Raw genomic sequence first — 19460 nt, forward strand, 5'->3', positions numbered from 1 at the left:
CCTCCTGCCCATGCTCCCACCCTTCCTCCTCCTCACGTTCCCATCCCCAATCTTAATTTTTACAAAGATCTATTTTCTATTTACTTACAGAAGTAATTAACAATGGTTATGAGCACCCCTAAGACAGAATGTCTAGCCTCATATATTCTTTCTATTTTGAGGCTATATATTTTTCTTCCTATAGGTTTCTTCAAACATAGCCTAGGCACAAAACAATAATGTTTACATCTGTATTAATAGAATAATCAACAGGCTTATAACACTAGAAACAAATAAAGATTGATGAGGATATGTTAAAATCATCCTCTCAGCTCCCTTCAGAGTCAGACAAAAATAGAGAGTCTAAAATTTATTTATATACCTATGTGTTTCACTTTCATATAGCAATGTACTTGTTAAACTGTTAAATTTTATATCAAACTTTCTCCCTCCTTTGGATTCTCAGAAGATTAAAATTGAGAGGTAACTAGCTTTCCTATTCAAAACTTTGTTTAAATTTTATTTCTCGCGGTCAACAAAGGATTATGAGATCACATGCAAAGCTATTGCAAGGATATAAAATAGGATTTTGATTTGTTTATTTGTTTGAAGCAACCTGTGAAAACAAGATAATACATTACGTTCCCATGTTTACCACTTTATGCCCTCTGGATATCTGGTGGCTCGTGTCCAGTCTTTTTGGGCTTACATGGCCTGGATCCTTTTGGCAACCCAAGAGAACTTACTCCATGCTGCTTCCCTTGTGAGCACATTGCTGCTCTCGAGTATGTAAATTGATCCCACCTCAATATACTTCCTGGCTCCCTTGCTTAGGAGTGACTCAGCCAGTGCCTTTCACTCTGCTGGAGGCAGAATTGTCTATCATATTTCTCTCGTGTCCACTGGGAGTCAGGATACAGACCTCCACACCTCCCCTGAAAGGAGCACATGTGAGTGTTCTCCAATGGGTCCCCTGTTACATTTCCCAATAGGCTTCCAAGTACAAATTCATTGCAAGGAAGATTTGGAGGCAGGAACACCCTGAAACTATTGACTCCATCTCTCATGTTCAACTTCAAAAGGCTCTTGAGGGACTCTATGTCAATAGGCAATACTTTGTCATTCTTTATTTTCCAAAAGAAATAAATAGAGCTTCAGTTATCTGTCTACCTCTGAGAATGGCATTCACCTACACCAACCTTACCTTCAGCCACTTACTTTTCTTGCGTTGTAACTTCTTACATTACTTTACAGATAATGCCTACTGGCATTTTAAAAATTCAAACCCCTTATCTAAAGGCCATGTCTTCCATGCAGGCGCTGTCTTCTATCTTGCTGTAGCCTTCTGGCATGTCACTGAGGGTAAATTGCCAAAGATGGTGATGGAAGGGATGTTAGAGGCAAGTTTTCCTCAAAAAGCTTTTAATGGTGGCTTCCTCAGTCAAATAGCTGTAACTGTATTCTGTAGCTGAGTGCTAATGCTAACTAAGCAATGAAAAGAAGAACTTCATAAACTAACCACAAAAAGACAAATTCTACAAGTTCTCCCATACATGTGGGAGATAAAATTTTTTAAAAGAATCAAAAAACAAAACCCAAAAAAGAAAGAAATCCATTGTATATCAGTTTTTCTGCAAGTATAGCATTTTGCAAACTTTATTTTGAATCGTTGTGGGCAAATTGTTAGGCATTATATACTATTCTAGTTTATGATGATTTGTGACTATCTTAAGGTTTACTGTACATTGGTGAAGTTGACATCTTTTCATTAGATTGTTGCTTATGGCTCTTGACTGTGTTCCTGCTGAACTATGGTATTTTTGTTTTTCGTTTGTTTAATTCTTTATTTAGTGGCACATTAAGCCTCTGACTATAATGTAAAATGAATATATATTACCTCAAAAATTCAAAAAAAATTAAAAATATAAAGAAAAAACAACAGAAATACTATGATAATTGTCAATAATGCATACACTCTTGTATTTATCTCTATAAATGAATTCTGTATCTGTTGTAATCAACCCTAAGTAAATCTATTTTTCCTTAAATCCTGTATCCTGGAGTCTAAACTATACAGTTATTCCTATAACTGAGTTTCTTCTTTCTGACTGTAATGGTAATGAAAAACTTTTTCTATCCTGGTTTGGTCATCTTGTAAAATTTAAATTTCTTCTCAAAAGAATCAGCAAAGACAGGCTTTGTATGCCAACACCAAATTATTTTCACTTGAACAACTTTGAATCCTAGACTGTATCCATCAAAATATCAGAAAGGATCTCTAAGTGTTCAGAGATTTAATCTGCCATGTCCCATCTCCTACTGTTGTGTATGTCTCATTTCTAGGAGAACATCTAGTTGGGCACTCTTCCAGTTTTAATTATTTTGGCCAATGGCTAGCAGACAAAGGGAATGGGGGGATCTGTGTCAGAGTGGGAAGCGCAAGGCCTTGATGTCACGCAGATTGGAGTCCATTATCTACTCATCTTTCACTTTAGCAGCCTCATTATTTAAATGGAAATATGCCTACTTCTCAATGTTCATGTGTACATTAAGGGAGGAGGCAAATGTAGAGGCAGAAAGTATATCACATTTCTTGTGGATGGCAGTAAGTGTTCCTTTATGAAAAAATGCATAGACCTGCATGTAAAAGGAGTAACACAAGAGAAACAGAGTGTGGCAACAGATGATGCGAATACAAAGCCTACACATGATCAATTTCACAAACATCTACCAATCTAGCAGAATATAATCGAGGATCAGAAATAGATCCCAGCCAGAAAAATTCCTAACACACCAACAGATGTCGGCCCTACCCTTCAGCTTCATCATTCCATCTTTCCATTTGGGGACACTTTGCATGAAATGGGCTAATTTCAAGGCTGAGTTGGTAATCATCGTATTGATTGCTAATCTGTGGGTCCTTCTCTCTCAATATCTCTTTTTATAAACTCGTTTCTTTATGCTTGCATTTCTATTAAGGTCTTTATTCTGGAACTTGGAATCCGAACCTTAGATTCAGGCGATGCAAGAATTACAACAAAATGGTTCTTAGCATTTATCAACAAGTGTACTTGAAAGGACTTGATGGTGTTAACTCTCCTCCAAGGGATTATTTCTTATCTGTTTATGGAACTGCTTGAACTGCTTGGGGAACACCTTTGTTCTCAGTTATTTTTTAATGTGTTAGTCCTAGAGTCATCCACCAATGCAATGATTAATCTCAGTTGCTCCTGAATGAACAATGGGTCATAGAAGAAATTAAAAGAGAAATCAAAAATTTTCTGGAAGTAAATGAGGATAAAAGCACAACATACCAAAACCTATGGGATACAATAAAAGCAGTGTTAAGAGGAAAGTTTATATCAATAGGTGCCTACATTTATTTTCTTGGTGGTGATACAAATGCTCTTGTTATTTACGTTCCCATGTACATAGCTAGCAGTGGCAGTGGCAGTGCCAGGCCTGGAATCAGGCAGTAGTATGGCTTTAGGCAGAGAAAGTATCTACAGGAAAAATGAAATGCTACTTATGTGTATCTGTCCTGCAGAAAGAAGGGACATGTAGTTAGACACCGTATTTCACATAGGATAAAGTTGTATTTATATGTGTCTTATCACACTTTATTCATGATTTTCAAATATTCTTTTTTCATTGCTTTGTCAAAGTCCAGGGCACAGGGAGGTGACACATCCATCTCCTAAGGAACCCATGTCCAGGACATTCCTGTCAAAAATGGTTGTATGAAATACACCCTAAAGGGTGGATTCCAATAACACTGCCCAATAAGTATTATTGTCAATATTTAGATACAATAAATTTGTGTAACAACCTATAATTTTTATTATTCCAAGAAAAATCTATAATTTTTATAAATATAAAATACATCTAATGGACTGAAATTATTAATGTATGAAAGATATAATGAAGGGGCTTTTTTGTTGTTATGGTTGTTCTAAAAGCTCAGTAAAAAAAAATATGATGTGATCACCATCAGTTTTAAATTCTTGCGATGGCTACTCTCATCAGAGTAAAAAGGATTACACTTAAATTTCATGGATTTTTTTATCCTTGAATATTTCAACTTAATTGAAAGTATTTTAAGTTATATAATGATACGTCCTAGATGAATGTATCTTCATTAACACAGAAAGTATTTTTAAAAGTGAGAATGGAGTTATCCAAACAGCAGTCCATGTCTACTTGTGAGCTTCAACCAACAGGGTTAGAATTCCACAGATTGTTGGACAATTGAAGTTGCCTTATAACTTTGTACCTGATGTGTAATTTACATTCATAATTTCAGATGCTTATTCAGAACTCCAACTGCAGCAGAAATTTAATATCTCTCCTAACATTTCCCTTGAAAGACCTCAGCGGTATTGCTAGTGTAACCTTTGGCATTTTCCATTTTGTGTGAAATAAATTAAGTTGACGTGGATAGGAATGGTGCAGTTTTCTGTCCTGCATGATCACAGCAGTCCGTGCTCATGATGCTTCTGTACCAGTCGCCCTGGATCTTGATACTGGTTCCTTTCATTTAGAAAATCCAAAATGTGTTCACCCAAATTTAAACCTCTCCTTTGTGTTATGGAAAAAGGAAAGTATTTCTGTCTATTATTCCCATCTGTTCCTTTGGATTGAAAAATATTTTGACAATGTGGCTATCATGAGCCTCTGTGAGTAAAGCTGTTCTTTTTTGTTCCCTGTCTACATCTTTTTTTTTCTCCTGTCTGCTCTCTCTATTCCTGAATAGATTTGCAGATATAGTGTCCTATTATTATGTAATATCTGATGCTATTTGTGTGAGCCATGAACAGAGGGAGAATAAAAACTGCTTTCCCTATTATTAAGTCAGTGCTTCTATAGTCTAGGGATTGGTGTTCTCTTAAAGTGATGCACCTAAATTTCTGTCCTATTTCTTTTGAAATGGTAAGGATGTGGATAGTGGTTCGAGTCCTGGTAGGAGGAAGGTCTTGAGTACCAACAGCAGTCTCAGGGAGGTGGGTAAGAGAGAAGACTGATTTCAAGATACTGACTATCATTCCTAGTACAGGGAGTCTGAGCAGGCATCAGGGAGGGAGGGGCAGCCACTAGCTCTGATTACACTGAGGACCACTCCTGTTATAGATGAGGTAAAGAGGGTCAATAAATAATCTTTTTTAAATACAGAGAAGAGTAAATGGGGTAAAGTGTTAATGATTGGAGAAGATGGGTAAAGAAAGTGTAGTTAAGAGAATGTTTATGAAATGTCAAAGTAAATAATCACTCTACAATTGGAAAACATCATAATACCCCACAAAGTGACAGATTTGATATTTTTTCTTTGCATCTTGAATCTAGATTTTTTTTCTCTGCGGTTTTAATCTTCATTTATGTAACACAATATGATATATAACATTGATACTATAGTTAAGTCCTTTGGAAATTAATTCACTTACTCTATAATACACATGTTTTGAAAATGGAGAACTGATTAATAAGATGTGCTCGTTATTGTATGTTTCATCTGTATTTTCCTGACTCTTCAGTGTCCTTACACCTAGATGAAGAAAATGCTTAGGGGCTCAGCTCTTGTCTGTCATTGGATGTTTGTAGGTCAAAATGGAGACAGCTTTAAAAAACTCATGAAGGAAGGGGCAGAGGAGCTTCCTTTGTGCTTATCTTGCCTTTTCTAAAACTGAGTTTCTATAAGTTCCTAAACCCCATCAAATCTGGAGGTCTACTAACTGCCACTTACAGTTATCAGCTGATGGACTAATTATATTGCAAGGGAAGAAATATTTGAGTTAAATTTCCTGCACAGGAAGTGTTTCTTTGAAGCCTAACTGAAGAATTATATCATTTTATTCTTGTTAAAGAAATATATGACAACAGTGATAGATAATGACCAATTGGCCAGGAGTTTAATTATGGTTACCAACATTTTCAAACACATACACACACATACACACATACCACACACACAGCAAGAGCTGGAACAGAGTTAACAATTACAATATACAGGAAGAGTGCAGATGTACAAAAGCCCTATGATAAAAATGAAAGCATGGTGATAAGATCAGCAGGCAGGGGGAAGAGCAGGGAGCAGGTACTGTAGGCACAACAGTCAAGTAAGGCTTCTGTAGGACCTCCATGGCAAGGAGCCAACTATACACTATTAGGGGAAAGAGGTACCAGCTAGTAAAAGGGAAAGAATCTTAAGGAAAATCTTAAAGAAAAGGGGGGTGGGCAGTTAGGCTGGCATGAGCAAGAGAACAGAGGTATCAAATGGGGTTGCAAAGATAAACAGAGGTCCATTTTCACTGCTTATGGAATTTGGTGTGGTGCCTGTCTTTAATCCTAAGTGTGATGAGAATGCATAGACATTTGAAAAGAAGAGTACTGTGATGTGGCTCTGGTTTAAAAAGTTTGCTTTGACTGATAGGTAGAGAATAACTTGGGGATGGGTGGAGAGAGCAAGAAAGGAATGATGAAGATCAAGAAGGATGCTAATGGCAGCTTGAAACATGGTGGTAGCAGTATGGATGTGGAGAGCGAATTGATTCAGGATCTGTCTGGAGGTGAAGTTTATAAGGCTTGCTGATTCAAGTGTGGGAGGCATGGGAGATGGGAGTCTGTGTTGACTCCCTGGCTATGACTTGAGTATCTTGAATGATGGTGGCAATTACTGAAAGAAAGACAGCTGAGAAAGGAATGGATTGAAGATGAGACAAATTAAAATATCTGGTTTGAACATTGCTTGTCTTTATTGGGAAAGTGAACCAAAATGAGTGCTGTGGCCGGAAGGCTTTTCCCATGAGAGAAAGTGTATGTAACATTATTACTTACTCAGGATTTGGGGATATGCAGCTCGAGAATGGGGCCTGTCATTCCAGTTGGCTCTTCTTCCCACTCCTCAGGGCACAGAATGAGTTCCAGCCTCCCAGTTTCGTGCCATCATCTATATTAGAACTCTAGATGACATTATCTACTTCCAACCTCCTTACTTGGCTTATTTAATACTATGTCTCAGTAAATTTTTTGAACGATACCCTGAGAAATTGTCCACATTTCATTTGTAGCAGTTTTTATACTTCCTACATCACATATTTCAAAAATCTAATTCTTCTAGAATTCAGTGAAATAACCTGGAAAACTGTTAATCAAATTAGCTAAACTCCCACAGTCTTAACTCAAGTGCTTTGATTGGTTCATCTGCTGAAATGTGAGATGCTGTGTCAAAGTAGTATTTGGGTGGTTTCCTACCATGCATCAGAACCCAAGTAATGAAATAGGGATGATGAGATGTCACTAGAGGCAAGGACACTGAGCACATGGAAGTGACAACTAACTGGGAGAAGGCAGAGGCACTGAAAGTGGCATAAAATGACCCAAGAGTTCAGAAAGTATTAGAAATTAGAACCATCTAGCTTCATGGGCTTTGCTGTTATATGGATAGCAAAATAAATCATGTTGCTAATAATGACCTTGAGTCATCAAGAAAAGATTGCACTTTTTAGATATGGTTATGTATGAATGCAGGGACTATGTGAGGATTATTTTAGACTTTTTCCCCAACAGTGAAAATAAAATGTTATTTTGGCTCTTAGCAATAAATATGTAATCTTGTAAAGAACTTTATGTGAACCCTTCATTTCCAGTCTCACCAATGATTAGAATACTTATATTTTACTCCTTTTTGAAGTCAAGTGTAATGCAAAAGAAGATACCTTTGAAATTAATCTTCTTCTTTATAGAGGTTTTGCTAAACCTTGAGTGTTGCAGACAGCTCTTCTTTCTGTCTGGTCTGTAAAGAGAATGCTATTGTCTGAATGGTAGGGGGCTGGCGCCGTGGCTCACTTGGTTAATCCTCCACCTGTGGAGCCAGCATCCCATATGGGCGCCGGGTTCTAGTCCCAGTTGCTCCTCTTCCAGTTCAGTTCTCTGCTGTGGCCCGGGAGTGCAGTGGAGGATGGCCCAAGTGGTTGGGCCCTGCACCCGCATGGAAGACCAGGAAGAAGCACCTGGCTCCTGGCTTCGGATCGGCAGCGCAGCGCCAGCTGTAGCAGCCATTTGGGGAGTGAGCCAACAGAAGGAAGACCTTTCTTTCTCTCTGTCTCTCTATCTCTCACTGTCTATAACTCTACCTGTCAAATAAAAAAAAAAAGAGATTGAATGGTAGGGCCCCTTCCCGCACTTGTAATTCATGTTGAATTCTTAGCCCCTAAGATGATATTGATCTTAGCCTCTAAGATAATATAAGATATTCAGTCTTTGCAAGGTGAGTAGATCATAACAGTGGAGCCCTCATGAATAGGATTAGTGCCCTCATAAAAGAGCACCTTCCCCTTCCACCATGTGAGGGTGCAGTAACATAGCACCTTCCACGTGAAACAGAGAGCAATCCTTCTCAGATTTCCAAGCCTGTAAAACTGTTGAGAAATATATTTCTGCTGCACATGAGCCATGCAGGTTATGGTGTTTTGTTATAGCAGTTTGAACAGACTAAGACAGGCAGGCACACTAGTTTTCACTTGGAAACATATGATTTAGGAACCTCCTGTATCCTTCATAATTTGGGGCTGCCATTATAATTAAAGGTAAATTCCAATATATGTTGATTTTGACGAACTCATTTTATCATTTTCCAGTTGTCCCACTGATATCCATTACAACAATTGTTGTAGGCCTTTTGAATTAACTGTGACTTACTTAATGCTCTAAGGGATTTTGTTTGGTTCTGTTAAGTCCTTAAAACATACCATTTAGATCACCAGTACTAACAACAGCAGTGTCTACAAAATTAAAAATTGTTTTCACCAATTCACCAATCAGCCCATTTTCCTACTTCTTGATGCTTCACTTTTACACTAGAGAAATTTTTGTTATCATCAAGGAGGTTATATAGATTTCACGCCTTAACTCCTGTATTTAGCAAACACATTATGGGTCAAAATAAAAATGTTTAAAGTATCTGATGGCACTAAGCCCATGAACCAATGATCCCCAAACTCTGTGTTGCTACTCACTAACCCATGAATGAGATACCAGAGAGCAAGAACATATAATGAATCAAAATGCAGTTTCACTGATGGCTATGATAGTGCTTCATATTCCAACTCAGGACATGGGCCGGGGGAACACATATGATGAATTTCAAATATAAGAGGGGCCTTTTTTTATCCCCCAGTTGAGAACTTTGCATGTCTGCACACTGCAGCAAGATTTTGGTAGGGAAAAGAAAAGATCCTAGTAGGTGAAGGAGATCATTACTCAGGTGCACAGCAGGCCAGGTGTAACTGAAAAGGAGTATCCATACATACCTGCCTCAAGTCTTTTACTTTTTCCATCAGAAGCTTCTATCTTAATTATGATAGCATCAAACATCACTTCTAACAAGTGACTTAAAGCAGTTCTAACGGAGGTCATTTTATCTGTTTTAAAACTGAGCACTAAAGATGGGTAAGACCATTGTAAAGAAACTATAGGCAAACGTTCATTGGAAGCCTCCTGGTAACACTTTCGAACTATGACAGTCTGTGGTTGTGCCCACATTCAATGAAAAGAGACTGCCATAGAAGGATGCAGAGATAGTTCCTAGATATTTGGCTGAAGTGATTTAATTTCAATCAGAGAACATTAAGAGAATGAAATAGGTCCACTGTAGAATTTAGGTAAGCATAGTAGAGGCTGCAAGTAATGGGAAATTGCTCAACCAGATCCTCAGTAACTGATCATCAGATATTAATGTTGCAAGTTCAGGGTATGTTCATATCACTAATGCTGATGCCAAAAGGAAATGGTACCGAAGTATGGGCCAGGGACAGATTATTACCATACCAGCACTTGTGTTGGAAATGGTCTGAGTCATGAATCTTGATGGCTATGGTATAAACAGCTAGATATGGTATAAAACAATTCATTAAAGACTAACATTTTATGTAAATGCAACTCAGGAGGCATCCTTAATTCCTCTCTTCTCCATAGAAGGTGCCACTTCACCGTGCTATGAAAAACTAGGAGTCATCCTTAACCACCAGCTTTTCCCCAGCCTGTTCCCCAACTAGACTGTTGAGTATGGTTTTTATCATCATCATTACAGCTTCAAAATAGTTCTAAAGTGAATCACTTCATGCCATCTCTAATGTGGGCAACATAAATCAGTGTCGCAATGGTCTCTTGCCTGAATAAATGCAATAACCTTCTAACTGGTCCCTTGGTTTCTACTTTTGCTCTGATCTGATCCTGTCAATCCACGACCAAAGTAGAAAATGACTACTGAGATTTTTTTTTCCCTTAATGATCTATTTTTTAAGAAGTTCTAGGTTAACAGTAAATAGAGCAGAACATACAAAGGATTCTTATATACAGTCTGCACCCACGTATCTCTTTCACTATCAACATTCTCCACCAGAGTGGTTTAACTCTCCATCAGTGATCTGACATTGACCCATCATTATCACTCAAAGTCCATAGTTTACATCAGTATTCATTCTTGGTGGTGCACATTCTGTGAGCTGTGAGAATTGTATAATAGCGTAGTCACAATTTCACTCTCAAACAGAGCAATTTCAATACCCCAAAACTCCCATGTCCATCCTGTTCATACATAACACGCCTACCTTAAATTCTAGCAACCACTAAAATTTTTACATAGTTTTACCTTTTCCTGAGTGTTTTATGATTAGAATGGTACAGCATGTAGCTTTTTCAGGTGGCTTTCTTCACTTAGTAATATGCATTTAAGATTTATCAATTTTTGTGTATGTAGCTTGCTAGCTTGTTTCTTTTTGATGCTAGATGATTCCATTGTCTGGATGTGTCACATTTAATTTATATATTCACCTACCAAAGGACACCCTGATTCCTTCAAAGTTTTGGTGATGATGAATAAAGCCACTATATTAGAGTACAGGGTTTTGTATGAACCTAAGTTTACAGCTCCTTTGTGTAGATACCAGGAATGTGATTGCTGGATTGTATAGTAAAAGTATGTTTAGCTTTGTAAGAAACGGCCAGAGTGTCTTTTCAAAGAGATCGTACCATTTTGCATTCTTAATGGCAATGAACAAGTGTTCCTATTGCTCCGCATTCCCATCAGCATTTGGTGGTGTCACTATTCTGGGTTTTGGCCATTCTAATAGGTGTACAGTGGTGTCCTATTTTTCTAATTTGTGTTAACCTAATAACATGTATGTTGATCTTTTTTCATATGCTTATTGCTATTTGTAAATCTTTTTGGTGAGGTGATTCTTCAGATTTTGTACATGTTTTAATCAGGTTGTGCATTTTCTTATTGTTGAGTTTTAAGTGTTCTTTACATGTTCTTTACATATTTTAGATAACAACCCCTTTTCATATATCTTTTTGTTGGAAAATTTTCTTCATCCTTTTTTTTTTTTTTGGAGAGTGTCTTTTACAAAACAGAAAATTCTAAGTTTCAGGAAACTTGAGTTATCAATTATTTCTTTCATAAATTATGCCTTTGTGTTGTAAATAAAAAGATATCACCAGGAGCAGGCATTGTAACACAGTAGGTTAAGCCATTGCTTGGGACATCTGCATCCCACATGGGAGGACCTGGTACTGAGTCCAGCCTCTGTTTCCAATCCATCTTACCATCTATGGGTCTGGAAGGCAGCAGGTGATTGCCCAAGTACTTGGGTTCCTGCCATGCACATTGGAAACCCAGATGGAGTTACTGGTTTCTTATTTCAGCTTTACCCAGCCCTGGTTGTTGTGGACATTTGGGATTTGGGAGTGAAGTAGTAGATTATCTCCTGTGTTAACTTGCAAGAATAATAGAGTTTTCATTTTATGTTTAGTTCTATGATGAATCTTGAGCTAATTTTTGTGAGGATATGAGGTCTGAGTGAGTTTTTAAAAAAAGAAATCCCTGAAGTCACTCCCCTGTTTAAAACTCTCCAAAGCAGCTCAGGCTTCTTTGAAGCCTGGCCTACCAGCTAGGCTGCCAATTGGAACACGTGCATCCCATTGAGGGTACCTGGTCTCAGCTCCACTCCCAGTTGCAGCTTCCTGCTAATATGCACCCTGGTGGAAAGCCAATGATGGCTCAAGTAGTTGGGTCTCTGCCACTCATGTGGGAGACCTGGACTGAGTTCTTGGCTTCCAACTTCAGCCTGGCTCAGCCTCAGCTATTGGGGGGCATTTGGGGAGTTAAGCAGCAAATAGGAACATGGTCTCTCTCAAATAAATAAATAAGTATGCCCCTGTGGCTTTCCCTTATGATTAAAATTAAATCAAAGCTCTTAGCGTGTTCTATGTATTCCACTACAAGCAGCTTGCGGTCAATACTCTAGGTTCACTTAGTTTGAGTGCCTTTCCTTTGCCACAGCTTTCTTCCTCTGCCCCTTGGACACATAGAATTGATTCTTAGCTCACACTGAACTGGAATAACATAGTCAAGAATCTGTCATCAGCAAATGAGACTAAATAAGACTCAAAATTATGAAATATATAGTAAGGGATGATTGAAATTAATTGCAGGGCAATTTCCTCCAACAACTTCCTTTACTTTGTGTGTTGGACTTGATAAGTAGGTGAATCAGGAGGGCTGGAAGGATCACAGATTGAGCCAATCTAGAAACTCCATGAGAACATACAGGAAACCTTAAATTGGATCTTTCAAAAGAGTATATCCTGAGGCTTAATACTTTCAAATCTATTATAACTTTATGTGAGAAAAAGAGATCATTTCAACCGAGGTATAATAACTAAACATTGAATTTTAATTGCACTGTTACAAAGAACCTAATCTTTTTCATTAATTTAATTCTAATTGAACTAATAACTTTATTAATGTGTGTCTTTTATAAACCCTTAATTCTCCCAAAATCAAACTTTAAAAATTTTTTAAATTCGGCCGGCGCCGTGGCTCAACAGGCTAATCCTCCGCTTAGCGGCACCGGCACACCGGGTTCTAGTCCCAGTCGGGGCGCCGGATTCTGTCCCGGTTGCCCCTCTTCCAGGCCAGCTCTCTGCTGTGGCCAGGGAGTGCAGTGGAGGATGGCCCAAGTGCTTGGGCCCTGCACCCCATGGGAGACCAGGATAAGCACCTGGCTCCTGCCATCGGATCAGCGTGGCGGCCATTGGAGGGTGAACCAACGGCAAAGGAAGACCTTTCTCTCTGTCTCTCTCTCTCTCACTATCCACTCTGCCTGTCAAAAAGTAAAAAAAAAAAAATTAAATTTATTTATGTTTTATTTATTTGAAAGAGAAAGAGAGACAGAGATCTCTCATCTACTGGTTCACTTCCCAAATGCCCACAATAACTATGTTGGGCCAAGCTGAAACCAAAATCTGAGAACTGAATCCAGACCTCCCATGGATGACAAGCATCCAAGTACTGGAACTATCACTTACTGCTTCCCAGGGTGCACACTAGCAAGAAGCTGAAATGGAATCTGAGCTGGGACTAGAACTTGGGTACTCTGATATGCGATGCTCTTGTCCCAAATGGTGCCTTAATGTCTGTGCAAGCACGCTCCCCCACAATTTTCAAATAACATCCAAAGTATGCATATTTCTTACAATAAGCTCTATTTGCCAATCTGTTCTTACATCTCTACGCAGGTGTCATTTAGGACATATTTACTCAGTGACATGTCAGCTAGAGTGATTAAATTTAAAGAGAGCTGTTCTGTCTGCTTCACTCTGCTGCTCTTCACAGAAGTCTGGAATTGTGCTGAACAGCAAGTTTGCTGTCAGCTACAAGTAACAAAAATGGGTTGTGCCATGGAAAGAACTAAATGGTATTTAGAGTCTCTTAAAAAAACTGTCCATAATGAAAGCAAGAACTCTAGGTTCTGTTTTCCTCCTCGTGAAGACACATAAACACTGTAGCAATAATATTTCTCAATGATTTACTCCTTTTGCTCCTTTGAGAATGAATTTCATGACATTAAAATCTACTTTTTAATAAATAATATAATAATGTTACAACACAGCTTAGGTCTGTGGAAAAGACATTCACTTCTGAATCATTAGGCATGACTTATGACTCTCTTGTAAGCCGAAGTAAATAGCACTTTACTATTCCTTAAATTCAACATTACTATGTACTTAATATGTATCCAGCAAATAGTACATATTTGACTTTTCTATGGAGAGCCTGTGTGGCAATGATAATGTTATTATGTTACTTATATCTTACTGGGAAGCAATGTTTAGTTCTGCAGAAAATCTATTTATGTATAACATTTTATGTGGATCTGGTGCCAGCTAGTGGTACCTATTACATATACTTCAAAAAGATAATTGACACTTTTTTAAAAAGACTCAAGGACAGCATGATCTTATTGGGATAAACAAATGCTCAAAAATATTTATTTGCCTTAACAACATAATGTACATAAAAATGGGTGTTTGGAATATTCTGTTCTTATATAATGCTCCATATCAACTTCTACCTAGTCATTTTGTTCCCATATTGCAATTATTCTTGTATCTGTTGTCTTACGTTGAAAGTTTGCTGAGGTGTGGTTGTTCCTTTATTATCACAAGATCTGACAATTAGGTTCAGAAAGAAATATCTCTTGAATAAATAGAAATTTTTTTTTTTAAAAGTGCATTGCCATACTCCATTCTCCACAGTGCTTGACTTCTAAAAGTAGTTGTTCAGGGGTTATCAGCATGAGGCAATGACTTTAACTCATTCAGAAGAGTATTCCATAATTTTGGGCATACATGCTTTTTTAATCTTCAAGAATTGACTAGTTAACTTAGATACTGTAGCTCTGTGTAACAATTATCTGTCCCATGAGACTAAATATGACAGGAAGCTGGAGGCTAGTGAGAAGCATCTGAGGTCCAGTTTACTAGTTTAATAATTCATCCATTAGCAACAAATTTTGAACTGGTATGTTTTGCTTTCTAGGGATGGAAGCCAGATTAAAAAATGTATCATTACTTGCTAACGTTTGTTTTTAGAATCAATACTTTCTTGTTGATTTACAGATTAGTGGTGTTCATAACTGACTCAAGTAGGAATTTCAGATGTCTTCTAATGGTACATTAATTGTATTTCTAAGGTCATAACTTTGAAATTTGAGGATAAATATGTACTTTTCTGAGAGTGCTAGTCAGATATGTTACTATGGGAGAAATTTCTTATTTCATGCCTTCAATAGTTGACACAATTTCTGAGGTCATTTTTAAATTATCTCATGGGACATGAAGTAAAATTTACTTAGACTCCAGCTTAGTATGGAAGAAGTTTCAAAGTTCATTTAGTTGAGTTGTGTACAGAAAATATAGTTTTTGTACTTTGTACAATTGGTCTGTTTTCCTGAGAACCTGCTTGAAGACATGTGCACTGTGTGCTGACATAATTTAATTCATCAGCTTAGATGTCGTGGTCACTTTGGGATGGATGTTCACACTCAGTTTTCTTCAGCCTTTCCCTGCTGCTCTCCAAGGTTGTTTGTAGATAAGAGTTCGGGATAGAGAGACTGTGTTTTGCGAGTCTTGTGCAAACATCCTTGGACACATTTCAGATCCTTGTTGACTTTAACTTCACCTAGGCCGGCAGGGTCTCTTGCTAGGACTGCTGTGAACCCATCTCATCCTTGTGGCTCTTGTTGCTGGAGGCTGTGTTCCAGGCATCTGTCCCCAGCTTAAAGTCCCTGTGCACTGTGACGATTGTCCTCACCTCAGGCATCTGCCTGCCTGCAGGTCTGCTCAGAACTCTTGTGTCCATTACTGTGAGGCATGCCACGAAATCTGAATGCCTTGCCTGCCACTTTCCTTATGAAACAGCTTGATAGTAGAGATCCATGTTAGATACGATCACATGTGGGATTTCTTCCATGAGTGTGGGAATGGCTACCCTTCAGGCTTTCTTATGCTGGCCAGGACATTTGTGTCAATCCCTCCCAATCCTTCTAAAAGTTTTTTCCTCGAGGACAAAAATGAGCAGCTACTAAGCTTTTTGTTTCTCTTTTTCACTGGATCATGAAGGGATGTGCCATCTCCTTCCTGATATTGTCTCTTAGTCATTCCCCCATTTAACATAAAGAAGAGACTCTCGATGACCTGTCTTGCCATACTTGACTCCTGATATATCTGTAGGAGAATAAATAATTTTAGTGTCTCCCTTTGCCCAATGGCTCAGGCTCAGGCATGGAATACTAAAATGAAATATAACAGGAAATGAATACACAATGCTTTAACAATTGCAAACCATTATCTTTGTTACATTTACATCAGTGGTTGTGAAATATGACTGCATATTAAAATCATCAGGGGTCATTTTTTTAAAAACTAGTGCCTAGTAAAACCACAGGATAATCAAATCAGAATGTTGGATACCAAGCAACCTGATGTTGGGAGAGTTTAAGCAAATTTCTCAGTGTCAGTAAATAAATCCCACCCAGCTGGGAGCACTCAGTTCCTCCTACACTGCCAAGCTGATCACCATGCTTAACCAGTTATTTCTACTTCAGGATGGACATGCAAGCCAAACATATAATTTATTTAATGTTTATAGTGTAAGGTACAAGTGTGTTCAGTATAAATACCTTTCACATGGAACCTTAGTGAAAAAATTTCTGAGATAGATAGTGCTTTCCTTGTTTCCTCTTTAATCGTTAGTTTTGTCAGAACGCCTGTGCTATCAGGAGAGGACTCTTGAATGAAAATATACCCATGTCATCATAATGAAAAGAGCTAATCTCCATTGACCACCAGTGGTCGTAGAGAGCTTCTCATTTCTTTGACTACATCAACACTGCCTTTTTGCCTCCTCCTAACCCCTTCCCAATTCCACAAGGGCTTTCACCTTCAGAGTTTCTCTGCAGTCACATTGAAGAGCATCTAATGCTTTAATTTTCTTGCAGTCTTTGGAAAGAAATAGAGAATTTGAGCAGAGATGTACAACTTGATGCTTTTGGCTAATTCTAGAGATCCCTAAATCCTATACCAACCACATGAAAGTCAGTAAGAAACCAACCACATAGCCATCAGTTTCTAATCATGTCTCAGGGAAAAGTGAAGTCCTAAGGTCCTTTCTGGACGTAATAAGCTGCACAATTTTGAATCTTCTTTCTTCTCCGGTCCCTTATTCATAGTGTCTCCCCACCACTGTCTTTTCTCTAATCTTCTTCCCTCTCCTCCAAATACAGAAGATGCTCATTGCTAATTGTTTCTGTGCAACAGAACAATAATTCTGGCAGAGGAACAGTAATGGGACTCATGAGATTGTCAGAAAGCCAGAGGCAGACTGCCCATAGTTTTCATGCAATTCCCATTTAAAGGAATTCATCCATCTGAGGGAAAGGAAAAGGAAAGTTAGGTGTTTGTAGGAGGATGCATGGTAGGTTATTACCAGTTTCCTTCTTCCTGTTTCTCATTTTAACCAAACTTTACTGCACATTCTGTCTTTGGAAAACAAGCATTCCCAGTCAATGCATATCATAATCACTATAAAGAAAACTCACTCTGGTATTTGAGCCGGTGTGACTCAATGCTATTTTCGTTTTCCTACTTGGGGAAATCAAGCATCCATCTAATAATAGTGTCACAATGCATAAAGAGGGTACATTCTGTAGGAGGCCGTGTGTAGACATCACCAAGGGATAGCACCCTTGCTGGATGCCCTTGCATTCTCCATGGGGTTAGCAGCTATAAATGTCAACATCCTTTTTTCCCATGCAAAGTCCAAGTATTTCTTTTTCCTGTCTTGTCCAGAAACTATTTGAAAATAATATCTGAAGACTTTTAAATGTGAGGGATGAAAGGGTGTTATAATTGTATGACTCGCTTGTGCTGACGCAAGCCATCGCCTCCCTGTGACTTGCCTTACGTTGGAGTTTGCTTAAGTTCTGGAGTGTGAGTCATTAATGAATGTGCTGGTCAGTCAGAACCTTCACACTCAAAGATTCCTTTGTGTCTCTGTTTTCATTTCCAGCCTGGCTGTGTAAATACTACTGAAGTGGACATTAAGAAGTCATCCAGAATGAGAAACCCACACAAAACACGCAAGGTAAAACCAATGTCTGTTGTGCCGATCTTGGTGCTGAGTTGCCCTGTTTATAGAATTTCAGGCACCAGAACATTTTTCTCCCATTTCGTAGAGCACATACGCTCTTCCTGATGTCCTGTCAGCCCCTGTCTGCTCAGGAAATAGCCCTGACCCAACTCTCAAGCTCGTCAGGGTCCCAGGGCAGAACGGAGGTACTGACCGGCTCTGACAGGAGGAGATGCAAGAAAGGGAGAACTCCCCTCTGTTCTCCACCATGGGGAAGCGCATCACCTGCATGTACCCACAGATGAGTGAAAGGAGATGGAGGGCACCCGAGAAACAGTGATACTGATGCAGAACGGACATTTTTAGAACAAAGTCTAAGGAAAAATAGTACGAGAGCTCTGTCCTCCTTTTAACATCAGAATTCTGTGACGTAACCATAAGATAAGGAGTGTATCGCCTGGCTTCAGATCGGCACAGCGCGCCAGCCATGGCGGCCATTTGGGGGGTGAACCAACGGAAGGAAGCCCTTTCTCTCTGTCTCTCTCTCTCACTGTCTAACTCTGCCTGTCAAAAAAAAAAAAAAAAAGATAGGGAGTTTATTTCAATGTCTGTTGAAAGAATTATTTTTTAAAAAGATTTATTTATTTATTTGAAAGACAGAGAGAGTACTTCTGTCCACTGGTTCACTCCCCAAATGGCCACAACTGCTGGAGCTGGGCCAGGCTGAAGCAGAAGCCAGGAGATTCTTCAGGTCTCCCACATGGGTGCGGGTGCTGAAGCACTTGGGCCATCTTAGCTGCTTTTCCAGATCATTAGCAGTGAACTGAATCGGAAGTGGAGTAGCCGGATCTCGAATTGGCACCCACATGGGATGCCAGCGCCACAGGCGGTAGGTGGGTTTACCTGCTATGCCACAGTTCCGGCACTGTGAATGAATTCTTAATTAAAAAAACAAAAAGCAAAAACTTGAGGCCGCTGTTATGGCATAGCAGGTAAAGCAGCTGCTTGTGATGCCAGCATCGCATATAGGCAATGGTTCATGTCCCAGCTCTCCACTTCCAGTCCAGCTTCTTGCTAATGACCTAGAAAAGCAGCAGCAGATGACCCAGGTGTTTGGACCCCTGCCACCCACGTGGGAGGCCCTTATGAAGCTCCTGGCTCCTGGCTTTGGCCTGACTCAGCCCTGGTGGTAGTGGCCACCGAGAGAGTGAACCAGTGGATGGAAAATCTCTCTGTCTCTCTCTTTCTCTGTAACTCCGACTTTCAAAATAAAGAAATCAATCTTTAAAAAAACTTCTGAATTCAGTTACTTTTAAATAGCCCTTTGGAAATGCATGGCAATAGTATCTATATATTTTTTAATGATTTATTTGATAGGCAGAGCAACAGAGAGAAAGGGAGTAACAGAAATCTTTTATTCCCTGGGTCACTCCCCAAATGGCTGCAACAACACAATACTAGACCAGGCTGAAGCCAGGAACCAGTAAATCTATGGGTAGCAGTGGCCCAAATACTT

At 38.9% G+C, this 19460-nt stretch overlaps 1 protein-coding gene across 6 annotated transcripts in view; it reads left to right on the top strand.

The window, feature by feature from the left end:
* The window catches only part of RGS7 (regulator of G protein signaling 7), a 524234-nt gene that overhangs the window by 462901 nt on the left and 41873 nt on the right, over nt 1–19460 (top strand). For all 6 annotated transcript variants that reach the window (XM_062210668.1, XM_062210671.1, XM_062210673.1 and 3 more), the window contains one exon: nt 17885–17959. In XM_062210668.1, coding sequence (XP_062066652.1) covers nt 17885–17959 — 75 coding nt within the window. The remainder of the gene's footprint in view (nt 1–17884; nt 17960–19460) is intronic.

This window comes from Lepus europaeus, chromosome 14 (genome assembly GCF_033115175.1).
Source record: "Lepus europaeus isolate LE1 chromosome 14, mLepTim1.pri, whole genome shotgun sequence".
NCBI classification, from domain to species: domain Eukaryota; kingdom Metazoa; phylum Chordata; class Mammalia; order Lagomorpha; family Leporidae; genus Lepus; species Lepus europaeus.